General features: G+C 38.1%; 1 protein-coding gene across 1 annotated transcript in view; it reads left to right on the top strand.

Annotated features, from left to right (window-relative positions):
* SLC39A8 (solute carrier family 39 member 8) overlaps positions 1–13,758 on the top strand; it is an 895,133-nt gene that overhangs the window by 410,458 nt on the left and 470,917 nt on the right. The window contains exon 3 of the mRNA XM_044062117.1: positions 11,607–11,776. Within this exon, the coding sequence (XP_043918052.1) occupies positions 11,607–11,776 (170 nt within the window). The remainder of the gene's footprint in view (positions 1–11,606; positions 11,777–13,758) is intronic.

Genomic DNA, 13,758 nt, shown 5'->3' with positions numbered 1-13,758 from the left:
AAGGATTTTGCACTTGTGCTTGATAAAATATTGCAGAAAATTGGAGAGAGTTTGAGCAAGAATATATTTTCATACAGGCTGCTTTTTCTGACAAAGGCACATGTACAAAGGCATTAATTTTGCTGGTTCAGAAGCCATTGAAAGAGAGCATTCATTTGTGTATGCACCTGCTGTGTTTGCAGGCGAGGGGGAAGACCACCATATTGTGGTACCGGTTGAAATGCGGGAAAACCCTTAGTGCTTAAAAATGTAAATTTAGAGAAATGTGTAACCACCAAATGAATATTACAACAGAAAGACACTTATTTTATACTAGAGCTCAAAAGCCTGATGAAACTTTTACCATATATATAACCAGCTTGAGATTTAAGGCTAAAATGTGCAGATTTGCTGATCTGAGAGACGAGTTGATAAAAGGCTTGTGTGTGGTATTAATAATGATGCAGTGAGAAAGATTTTCCTTCGAGACAGTGATTTAACTTTGAATAAGGCCATTGAGATTTGTCAGATATATGAACTTATAGAAAAGCACACAAATATGCTTACAAATGAGAAAAACAGGCACGTGGCTTCTTCTAGTGCTAATGTTGATAGTATGCAGGATGAGGTTAAAAGATACAGGCTTAAGAGTGTAGCTGCTCCAGTAAAATCCAGAACAGCTTCAGTAAGGCCTAGGGTACACACAACAAAGCACAGGGGTGACTCAGCAAAACCTGTATCAAGCCTCATAGTCAACTGTTATAATTGTGGAGGGGCTCATGAACCCAAATGAGAAAAGTGCTTGGATTTTTTGTCAGCAGTGCCATTCTTATAAAAAAATGAAATAATTTCACATGGTTTTCTAAATCTAAAGGGGCTCATTATTTTTATTAAAAGAGAGCATTCAAAGAGGCAAGTTGGTCAAGTAGAAAGCTGCAACCCTACTTTTTATGTTGATGGCATGCCTTTGCTTGGTGAAACAGTCAATGCAGTAGATTTGTGGGCAATAAGTGAAATATTTTGTACTGTTCCAATTAATGCGAGACCTGTAGAGCTCAAAGTAGATACTAGTTCAAAGTGCAATGTTATGCCAGCAGAAACATTTGCTAGAGTAAAAGCTGGTGAACTACTTGATTTGTCAAAGTATGTGAAACTTGCTGCTTATGGTGGTGAAAAATTCATACTAAAGACTCAGTAGTGCTTTCATGTTACTGAGCTGGGAACAGCTATGACTTGCAGCAGTTTTACATAGTCGAGACATGTGCAGTCATTATTAGGCCTCAGAGACAGTTTGAAAATGGGACTGATTTTATTTAACAAAGAAGTCCGCCATGTAAGTTTGGAAAGAGCTCAAATTTTGCAAAACTATTTTTTCTGATTATGCTGATATTTTTGAAGACAAACTAGGAAAATCCCAGTTGTGTAGTCCATGAAGTTAGACCACGAGGTAAGTCCAGTCATCAGACCACCACGGAAAGTTCCAGTAACTACGCAGAACAGTGTTAAAGCTGAGCTAGACAGAATGGTTCAGCTAGAGTATTTTGCCCAGTGGAAGAACCAACTGAATGGGTAGTAGTACCTGGTGGTAGCTCACCAAAAAGCTCATATGATATCAGAATATGTATTGATCCATGAGATTTGAACAAAGCACTTAAAATACCCCGTCATCCTATGTGCACAGTTGAGGAGGTTGCTGCTGTCATGCCAAATGCTACTGTTTTTTCTGTCTTAGATGCAAAAAGTTAATTTTGGCAGATTTTGCTTGATCGAAAATCTTCATTGCTAACCACATTCAGTACACCATTTGGAAGGTACAGATTTCTGAGAATGTCATTTGGAATAAATTCTGCCAATGAAATCTATCAAAGTGTGATAGAGCTTCTGGCTATCCATGTGCTGCAATAGTAGATGGTATTCTTGTAGGAGGCAATAGAGAAGTTGAACATGATGAAACATATGAAAAGCCCTGGAACATGATTCTGAAGTGAATCTTAAGCTGAATCCCCAGAAATGTAAATTCAGGCTCAGAGAAGTTACTTATGTTGGTCATTTGTTTACCAGTTCAAGCTTATGACCAAATCCTTCCAAGAAAACAGCAATTCTTGAGATGCCAGCTCCAGACAATGTCCAAGCCCTACAAAATTTTCTTGGTATGGTCAACTGTTTAGGCAAGTTCATTCCAGATTTGAGTCAACTTTCAGTACTGCTAAGAGAGTTGGCAGGCAAAGATGTAACCTGGTCCTGATCAGAACAACACCAAAAAGTATTTGATGTCCTGAAACAGAAAATCGCCAGTTCACCCACTTTAAGATACTATGATGTTCACAAACCAGTAACTCTTTCTTGTGATGCTTCTAAGTCTGGTCTTGGTGCAGTCATTCTTCAAGAGGATAGACCAGTAGCCTATGCATTGAGAACTCTTACCCAAACTGAGATGCAGTATGCCCAGATTGAGAAAGAGCTCTTGGCAATTGTGTTTGCATGTTCAAAGTTTCATGATTATATTTATGGCTGACCTATCCAAATCAAAACTGACCACCAACTTCTAATCACTATTTTGAGAAAGCCAGTGTACTCAGCTTCTGCAAGATTGCAATGCATGATGCTCAAATTGCAAAAGTATAATTTCAATCTTGTTTATACAAAATGCAAACTTAATCTTGCTTGATACCTTATCCCGATCGCCTAGAAAGAACACCGAACAGCATGAAAATGAGCAACCTAATTTTGAAGTCATGGAAGTGAGAATTCTTTCTTCCACATGTCTTGATGAGCTTAGAACTCACATAGTTCAGATCCAAGTTGTCAGAAGCTCAACCACTGTATCAGTCAAGGATGGCCTTCAAGGCTGTCTTGCCTTTGTCAAGAGATATTGAGAAAGAACTCTCTTCTTGTTCTGTTTGTAATAGTAACAAACCGTATCAACAAAAAGAACCACTTCACTTAAGCCGGATTCCTGAACTACCTTGGTCAGCAGTAGACACAGATATCTTTGAGTGGAATGGTCAGCATTACTTGGTGTTAGTAGTTATTCAAATTGGTTTGAGATTGACCTGCTTCCTAACCTAGCATCCAGTACTGTCATTACTAAGTTGAAGACACATTTTTCTGTCCATGGTAGTCCACACAGAGTCAGCAGTTCAAAAGATTTCCTGAAATGTGGGACTTTGTTCATATTACAAGTAGTCCTGAATACCTGCAGTCAAATGGCTTGGCTGAGCATGCAGTTCAAAGACCTAAACAGCTGTCGGAGAAATCTGAACACGATAATACTGATATTTTTCTAAACTTGCTTAATCTTAGAAACATTCCTCGCGATAATCTGCTTGGTTCACCTGCCCAGAGACATGCTGAGACAAACCAGAACCACCCTACCAATCAGTAAGAATTTGTTGGTTCCATGTGCTAAAAACAACAAAGCAGTAAAAGCCCAACCTCTAAAAAAGCATTTGTCCCCTACTACGATAAGACCAGCAAACCTCTCAATTCATTAAAAGAAGGAGAGATAGTGAGAATGCAGACAACAAAGGGATGTGATCAGATTGGACTTTTGAAAGGTTTGTGTGAAGAATCAAGACTGTACATCACAAAATCACAGGGAATGGAATTTAGGCATAGCCAGTGTTACAGCATCTTGCCTGTAATGGAGACTCTAATTCTCAGAGTGATTTGTCCAATGGTTCCTGTTCCAGTGAACCTTCCATCAGCTATTCCTGTTCCTGAAAATGTTCCTGGAAGTCCTAAAGCATAACATTCCTCAGTGACTGTCCCTGATGCCAAACCCAGCTCTAAATAGTTACATTACGAAGTCAGGTCATAGACCTAGTCCCAGATACACGGCAACCTGGAGATGATTATTGTTTTGTTTATTATTGTCTGTATAATTTGCATACTTATTTAAATGTCATTGTCAATGTGAGACAGATCAGTCAAAAGAGGGAGGATGTAGATCAGTGTGTGATGGACCTTTAAGAAGCATTCCAGTTAGTGGGCATGTGTACTGAGCATGTGCAAGCAAGAGTACCATTTTGAGTGAGCAGCCAGAGTAAAAGCATGTATGAGTGAAGCAGTTAATCCATTAGTTTGTTCACGTTTATTGTTCCTGTCATCCATCCTGATGTGTTTGTGTGTAATAAATACTTAAATGAACTCCCAAGCCTCATTGTCTTATTCAGCTACACAAGAGGAGTGACGCATACATCATATATCGAGTTAGACAATGGACTACATTTTCTCCCAGAATGGAACATGAACCCTCTCCAGCAGGTTAATGAACAAGTAAAACCCAGTGCAATAACAAGTGTACTGCTGCCATGAAGCTTGGACAAGAAAAAAGCAAATGGCCTCCATTTTTTATGCTCATTAAACATAGCTTTGCATAAATTAATTAAACAATGTAAATTAAAGAAAAAAAAACAATTCATGTAGCAAAGGTAACTGGAATAGCAGTTGAAAGGACTTTCCTTTTTACTGAAGCTTCGCTAAGAGTAGTTTAAAAAAGCCACATTTAACAGGGTGAAAAAATAAAAAAATCTTTTCTTAGAGAGAGAGTGCGTGTGTGTGTGTGTGTGTGTGTGTGTGTGTGTGTGTGTGTGTGGGGCAAAGAGATGGACGTACAGTAAGTGAGAGAGAGAGAGATGAACAGTGCATAGCTCTCAACGTCTCTCCTCAAGAATTCAGATCTGAAGAAACTTTTCAATATGCATTGTCTGAGCAGTAAGAAATATGAAACTATAATAATCTTAATTGACCAACTGTAACCCTCAATTATTTATTAGAAAGTAAAGGACACAAATCAGGAAAGTTCTGCAAAGTCAGGCACAGTTGGAGTGTGGTTACAGTGCTTTACACTGTATGATTTTGTTTTTATTCATTTGCTCACAATGATGGGTGAGGTATATTAAGTGAAGAAAGTGTCTGTAGTGGCTGGGCACATGTGTGTGTGCATGAGCACATGCATGCTTTTGTGTTTATGTAGCTTTGTATATATGTGCATGTGTATGAGCCTGTATCTCTACCTTTGCATGTGTGTCTGTCTTGACCTTCTGTGAATATGCGAGTATGTGATTTCTTGTGTGTGTGTGTGTGTGTGTGTGTGTGTGCATGCGCACACGTGTGGGTGCATAGACATTAAATAATTATATCACTTATACTTTGGATGCAAAATACTTCCATCACCAACAATCACATATGTTACAGCAACTTTAAAACATTAGATGGAGGAAGTATTTTACATCCAAAATATAAAAAAGATGTAAATATGAAATAATTTAATATTTAGCCCATAGTCTAATAATGTTCTTCAGGGGTGTTGGGCTTTCCAACAACAATGGATGGACATAATTTGTCCAGTAATGTCCAACGTGTCAGGCATTATTACTTAGCATCATTACATGCATGAAGGTCTACAGTCCTACATTACATTAATCTAAGTAAAGTATCAGCCATATTCAGTATCAATGCTGTATGTGTATAAAGACTAGTCAATAGTTAAGTTCACTGGTAGTAACAGAAGACAGAAGTAAAAAAAAAAATATGAGGAAGCCATGTTAGTTTGATTACCATTTCCTTTCAATGAACATGCAAGGTAAATATGGTATACTGAATATATAGTAGCAAAACCAAGCTATCAGTAAATGAACAGTATTGTTAGTGTATTATGATATCAAATGAGCCATTTTCAAGCAGTTCCAAGAACATAGAATGGTATTAAGACCATGACTTAAGTACTTACAATTCACTCTAGCAGTTTGGCAGCAGGGACTACTACCCTTTAACATCCTTACTCCTTCACAGCACACAAGCATTAAGACAATAAAGTATAGGCAGCTGAAGAAATGTCTGGAAACAATGCAAAACTTCCCCATGACTTGATGCCACTTTCAGAAACATGCTCCTTTGCCTTCAGTTCAGACTTCTGGAAATATAAACTACTGCTCATTCTTAGCTGCTCGGAGTTTGTGGCACTCAGGAAGGATACTTTTATTTTATTTTATTACAGTTTGTTAACTGTGCAGGTGGACTGGCCCAAAGACCCTTTTCAGCCACAACCTGGGCTCAAAAGAGCATGAACAACTAACATATAAATACATAAAGCACAGAGCATAATACAATTCACATATCACACAATGTAAAACAGACTTTATTTAAACAGCATTAAAGATGAATCATTTTGTTCTAATTAGTAATGATTTGGAAACTAATACCTGAAGACAGACATACTGGCAGTCACTACATGACACTTGTGCAGGTTACTACCAGATGCCACAAGTAAACGTCAAATACAAATATTGAAAACAGCCTAATAATAGCTCTAAGCAATTCCTAATTTTGCAAAACAACTCTGATTTTGCCTCCCATTTTTGCCTTGTCTGTAGCACGTTCTTTTTAATTATCTGGTAAATCACTGAGGATTACTGTCAATAAAGTCAGACTTTAGAGTTTCATATGTCATTTTCAGAAAAGGCATACCCACTCTCCTGTTAACATTGTAAGTGATTTAGAGGGTAGAGCAAATTTTAAAAAGGGTTCCTAAAGTCTGGCTTTGCCCTATTTCTTGAGTAAAAACATTGAGAGGTGTTGTCTGATTAGAAGACTCTCCCCTCCCCTCCCCATGTGCAATCCCAATGGAGCAAGCAATATGTGCCTTTTAATTAAAGCAGTGACCATTTCTTTTCATAGGTGGAATCTATGTGTGCATATACAATACTCTGTAAACATCAAATGCATAACAATATCACTGGCATCATATGTGCATGTGGAAATATAGGTACAGGTGTATGAAAAAATGCTTCCAGTGAAATTTAAATTAAATATTTTATTTTTTAATGAAAAATGCTTATAATGGTAGCATCTGGTATGTTCAACACATACGCTAACTAAAATGGGTTAGCAATGTTGAATGTAACAGAATTCTTGCTAACCAAAGAATTTCTTTTTAGACAGGTACACTGAGCACTATATTGGTTAGCCAACCAGAACCACGGACCTTGGACAGCTGCCTTAATCACTGCCATTACAATCTGCCACTGAACAGTACACATATTCCAGAAAATTCTGCTATCAGTCCTGTTTTATGCATAACCTGTTCTTAAAGACACTCAGAAATCCAAATTAAAGATGTTAGAATAATTTTACAATAAGGTTTCAGAGTTTGTATTAACCTTCCTAGTAAAGCATCCCACTATGTAGCCCTAAAAAATGAATGGTTTTAAAGATTTGTAAGAGACTTCATTTAACTAACTTGGAATAGAATATGTTTTTGATTTAGAAGTATATATTTATGCTGTGCTGGCATGAGGCATGGACAGAGGCAAAGTAGTAAGAGCATTCTGCAGTGTGCCTGTCCAGATTGAGAGCGTGTAGGTTATATTTAATTTCAGAACTAATACATTTATATGTACTGGAAACTCTGTGCTTCTAGCTTTAGATGTATGTGATTGATGCTTATTGCCAATATAGCTGACTTACTTTTGTAATTTTGCTGTTTACATGAAAAATATATTTTACAGCATTTTTATTATTTTCTTTACTGCTTTTGGTGACATTTCCCAAAAGTAAAATGGTGGACCATAGTGGACATGTTGTGTGATGGATGTGTGGATGCAATAGTAATGAAGTTTGGTGGGGAGGGGGGTGATTTTCCAGATATTAGGACAAGGTATTAACATAAACCAGCTGAAATAAATCACACTAATGTGAGAAGTGTAATTAATTCTGTAACAGAAATGTAGCCAAGGCACAGGAGAAATGTTCCTTCATCCCCGTAGGGGTTATGATATCTTAGCTACCTGAATTACTGGCAGAACAGGTATGCCAGAAATATTCCATTTTATTATATAAAATAATCTAGTAGTACACTGTGTCTTTTATTTCAGAATTTGAGGTAATTAACAAACTTAGTTGAATGTGCTACAAAGATATTTTCTTGTCCTTCTGTAGCCACGTCATTTCTTCTGGTATTGTATGACTTTGTAACAATCAAGTGAAACAACTATACTTTGGTGCTAAATCATATGACTAAACAGCACTAGGTATCATAGATTATGCTTCAGAGAAACTGTGCTGTGAAGACTAAACTAGTTTTAACAGGGAGCAAGCTCTCCCCAGTCTCCCCACACCCCTTCACAATTTTATATGTCAACTCCCAGGTCGTACTACAGTGGGGAATGGGAAGATTCACTGATCCCCACTGTACCACAATCACAAATTGACAACAAAGCTAGTATGTGCAATCAGCTGATTTTCAATCACACATACCGACTTTTTTTACTCAAGTGAAATGAACTTTTGATGGTGTGTATGCTGTGTGTGTATACAGATATACATCTGTATACATACACACGCGCACGCATTTCATATATGTGTGTGTATTATGCAGTGCATATAACATGAGATTAAAAGGGGTAGTAAACTTTCATTGTTTCTTATATGAAGATATTGTGTACTATGCTGTGCTGTTAAATAAATATAGTTTGTTAATTCTGATTTGTCTCACTTTCACTAACTTGGCTAGTTAATAATCTGACTGGTTAAGTATAAAACTGTCTAACAAACACAGGCTTGCATCACATAATGCCTGAGACTCTAAAGCAGGCATGGGCAAACTACGGCCCGGGGGCCACATGCGGCCCGTTAAACGTTTTGATTCGGCCCGCCAAACTTGAAAAAAATTTAATAAATTAACCTTGTTAATGTTTTATTTCCCCTGCAATTCTGATGTTTCCTCACTAGATGGCGCACTCTAGATATATTAGCTTTGTTGATTGATTGGCTCTATGAAGATGAGCGGACCCAAGAAAAGGAAAGTGGACAGAGAATGTCGAGTGTTCAATAAGGAGTGGACAACTAAATATTTTTTCACTGAACACTGATCATCTGCTGTTTGCCTGATATGCCAAGAAACTGTGGCGGTTTTTAAAGAGTATAATATTAGCCGTCACTTTGCCACAAAGCACGCTAATTATGCTAGCAAGCTCTCAACAAAAGAACTGGAAGCTGCTGCTGAGAAGTTGGCAGCTAATTTGAAGGCTCAGCAAAGTTTTTTTCACCGTCAAACTGCCATTCAAGAGTCAAGTACCAAGGCCAGTTTTATGCTTTCATTCAAAATAGCAAAGGCCAGCAAACCACTGTCTGAGGGCGAGTTTTTAAAAGAATGTATGGTAGAGACAGCAGGTATTTTGTGCCTGGAGACCAAAGACAAATTTGAGAAAATCAGTTTATCACGGTGGACAGTGACTCGCCGTGTGGAACTAATAGATGAAGATATCACCAGCAGATTAAACAAAAAGGTGAAGTCATTCACTTTTTATTCTTTAGCACTGGATGAAAGCAACTATGTCAAAGACACTGCTCAGCTCCTCATTTTTATCCGAGGAATCAACGAAACTTTTGAAATAACGGAGGAGTTTTTGACAATGGAGTCTCTGAAAGGACAAACACGGGGAGAGGACTTGTTTGAGCGGGTGTCTGCTGACATCGAAAACATGAAGCTTCCCTGGAGTAAGCTTGTTAACGTCACCACAGATGGATCTCCGAATTTAACGGGAAAAATGTTGGCCTGCTGAGGAGAATCCAGAATAAAGTGAAAGATGAAAACCCTGACCAGGATGTCATTTTCCTCCACTGCATCATCCACCAGGAATCTCTATGTAAATCGGTGTTACAGCTGAATCATGTTGTGAATCCTGTGGTGAAACTCGTCAACTTCATACGCGCACGGGGACTTCAGCACCGTCAGTTCATTGCGTTCCTGGAGGAAACTGATGCGGATCACCAGGACGTCTTTATCACTCCCGTGTCCGCTGGTTGAGTTTGGGCAAAGTGTTTCAACAAGTGTGGGAGCTCAAAGAGGAGATTGGCGTGTTTTTGGAGCGACAGGGGAAGACTGATAAATTTCCTGAGCTGAGCAACAAGAGCTGGATGTGTGACTTTGCGTTTGCTACGGATGTATTTTCAAACTTGAATGAGCTCAACGTGAAACTGCAGGGGAAGGAGCAGTTTGTGCATGACATGTACACAAACGTGAAAGCCTTCAAATCCAAGCTGGCTTTATTCTCCAGGCAGATTTTGAACAAGTCATTCACTCATTTTCCTAGACTAGCCACGCTGAAAGAGGCCAGAGCAAAAGTAAAGAAATACAGTGAGTCACTGGATGCACTGCATGGAGAATTCTGCCGTCGGTTTTTGGATTTTGACAAAATTGACAAGTCACTTCAATTGGTGGCCTTTCCTCTGTCACAAGACCCCGAAACAGCTCCAGAGGAGCTTCAGCTCGAACTGATCGACCTTCAGTCCGACCCTACCTTAAAAGAGAAGTTCAACTCTCTGAAACTAAATGACTTCTATGCTTCACTCAATGATGCTGCGTTTCCAAATCTAAGGTGGAAAGCGCAGATGATGTTGGCTTTGTTCGGCTCTACCTTCATTTGTGAATAGACCTTCAGCGTCATGAACATCAACAAAGCCAGCCACAGATCCAAGTTAACAGACCTATACCTCAGATCCATCCTGAGAATCGCCACAACAAAACTAACTCCAGACTTTGATGCGCTGGCTAAAAAAGGAGACCAACAACACTGCTCCCATTAAAATGTGTGTGCTCCCGTGATACGTTAAAATAAACAGTTCACAGACTGACTTGCTGCAACTGTTTCGTCCTTGCACTGGTCGTTGTTGACTTTGGCACCGGGAAACAAATTGAATAAAAGGAACAGGACAAGTACATCTGCATCTCCTACGGTTTTTGAAAAAAAAGACAGTCAGAAGGAGAGTGATGGTGATATCCTGAAGGATAACAGAACTTTCAGTGCTTTAAAATAAAATGGTCATTTATTTGATTTTCAGTGTTTAAAGACTCATTTCGAAGTCAGAGATTTTATTGTAATGCTTTTCTTCATTTTCATTGGAAATTAAAGCACATGTTTTCTCCATATCCCAAGATGTGTATTTTTCCCCCAATGAGGTGATGTTTTCAAAGCATGCCATCTATCTGCTCCTGTTCCGGCCCCTTTGTCAAATGTTAGAACTCAATGTGGCCCATGAATCAAAAAGTTTGCCCACCCCTGCTCTAAAGTAATGAAAATCCCATGCTGGTCATCTAGCTGTATGTTGGCTGCTTCTCTGAAGACAAAATTTAATGCTAAGCTTTCTGTATTAGAAGATAGGGGTTCAAAGTTGGCTTGTAACATAGAAAACCTCTGCGTTGAGAGATTGAAGAAAGCCAACAGGAATTTCGGTTAGGGAGTGGTCAGGAATGATCTATTGATATCACTATTTGTAAATACATGTTTTAAACTACACCTTTAGTTTCTAAGAAATTCTATTAACTAAAAACTAGATGAAGATGAAACAGCAAACAGATGTAGCAAAAAAGACATGTCAGCCAGAGAGGGGTCACCTGCAAGTATCCATATATTTCAGCCACGTGGTTAGTGCTTCATGGCATTTTCCTAATATTCACTTTTGACTTTTTGTAGCACTGAACTTGACAGATATGTAGTATTTTTACTAAAGTGACAAGTAGCTGTTTGACACATGAAGTATGTTGCAGTGTCATTTGAATCACTCATATGTTGGACAGTTAAGAGACAAACCTCACTCTCACTTTTCTCTTTTTATCTCTGCAGTTTGGGGATTTGGAGTGCTTGCTGTGACTATTATCAGTCTAATGTCCCTACTTGGTTTAACTGTCGTCCCTTTATTGAAGAAGCCCTATTTCTCTAAAATTTTAATATACTTCATTGGTCTTGCTATCGGAACTCTCTTTTCTAATGCAGTTTTTCAGCTTATTCCAGAGGTAAGAACTAGGAACTGCTTTTCTCTTCTTTTAATAAGACTTGTGACTGACTTGATAAAATATATTGCAGTTTTTTTTTACATGTATCTAATTTACAAGCTTTGAATTCTTTTACTGTTTTGCTGTGTTGTCCTGGCTATATATGTCAGACCAGTACTATGATGCATAACAAAGTTGCTTAAGTAATGCATTGGGTAATTGCACTGTTTTGTTGTTTTTTATGCCAGTTTTCATTTTCTTGCTTAAGCCAACAGGGTTTTATTTTGGCAATAAGTGTAGTCTAAACACACAGTGCCATTTTAAATATCCTTGCTTACCTGCATTCCAGAGCCACTGGTTAGTTGTACACTAAGTAATGGCCCCAGAGCTGAGTAAGCGTAAATAAATCAGTCTAGGCACCTGGTGCAGTGTTGCTCTGATACAAACCACTGAGTTTTTACCATCAGTAAATGGAGGCAGGATGTATAATGCCAGTGCTTTCTAGTGATACTTCTAATTTCTACCTGGGTCTCATTTCACACTTATCAGTGCTTGTCCCCGTTGCCACACAGGAAGACTACAAATGCTGGACGTGAGATTTTTTTCTGCAAGTGCTCCTATGATTATCTTAGTGTGACTGTGAACTACAGTTGTTTATCGTGCAATACTCAGTGGGATATCATTAAATAGGTGTACTGTTTTATATAGTATATATTTGCCAGTAAAAATGCCACTGTTGGATGTGGTCTTTATCTTTAGTACTTTTACATCCATTATTTGTAGATCAGAGTGTAAAGTGTGTATGTTTGTATCTTTAAGAAGCATGCGAGGCTGTACGTGCATGTATATAACCCACACATGTGCACAACCTTAGTTCCATTTTGAAAGAGCAGCCAGGGAGTGAGCATGCATGATCATAGTCATTAATTGTATATAAATTATTTAAATTACAGTCTATAGTCAACAATAGTAATGTGTTTGTATATAATAAAGCTGCTTGAACAAACCCACGAAGATTTATTTATTCGTGTCCTAACACGAAAGCAACATGGAGATGCATGCAGAACTATTTAAGTATTTCACTAATATGCAAAGATATGTGATCTCAAAGCGAGGGTAACTAAGTAGTAGTGGTGTGATTCAGAGATGGGTAAATGTTACCGTTTTGCATTCTGATTTCAAATAGGATGTTGCTGCAACAATTCATAGAATTTGGAGTTTGATTCAGTATACTATTCCCTTCTCTTTCTTTTGTGAATTTTGTGAGGTTTATCTGCTCTTATCATAGTCTCTTCTTGTATTCTTTGGTACTAGTTAAGTGACTTTCATAGATTCCTTGACTAGTACATTTACATACAAGAAAACTATGATTTACTGTAAGCGTACTTTTGCTGTTGCCACTTAAAAGTAAAAAGAAATAAGATCAGAACATAAGGAAACTAATATAAGAATAAAAAACTGTTACTCTGTAGGACTTTTTTTTTCAAATGTTCTGATGGCCTATGATATGTCCACTTGCTTAACAAAGAACATGTTCTTTCACGCCAGCTGATGATGTTGAGATGAGTAAAGCACTAGGTCTCCTTGTTACAGTAGTGTGAAGCATGCAAAGCATGATGGGTGTTCTATGGCAGTCTCTTACAAGTTTACATCCTGCTCTCAGATTTTGACAAAGCTGTCTCCCTGGGCCTCTGCTGAAAATTGTCTCTGTCCCAGTCGGTCTTCCCTGTAAACTAATGTTAAATAAAAATAATGAGAAATGACATCACATCAGCTCTGGTTCCTGAATTAGCCTAACATTTATGTTTTCATTGTATTTGTGATTCTTACTGAGAGTTCATTACCTGCTGTCTGGTCACAGCAATGCATTAATATTACAGCTGACCATCTAATACATTACTCAGAAGTGAAAACAGATGTACTATACTAGCTAGCCATTGTAATGTAATAACCTTGCAGCAGTTTAACATTTTTCTTTCTTGAGGCATCGCCACCTTATAGTT

The sequence above is a fragment of the Protopterus annectens genome, chromosome 2.part1, assembly GCF_019279795.1.
Source record: "Protopterus annectens isolate FY-2018-M chromosome 2.part1, PAN1.0, whole genome shotgun sequence".
Taxonomy (NCBI): Eukaryota; Metazoa; Chordata; order Ceratodontiformes; family Protopteridae; genus Protopterus; species Protopterus annectens.
The sequence above is the reverse complement of the archived record's forward strand: the minus strand, read 5'-3'. Positions and strand labels throughout refer to the sequence as shown.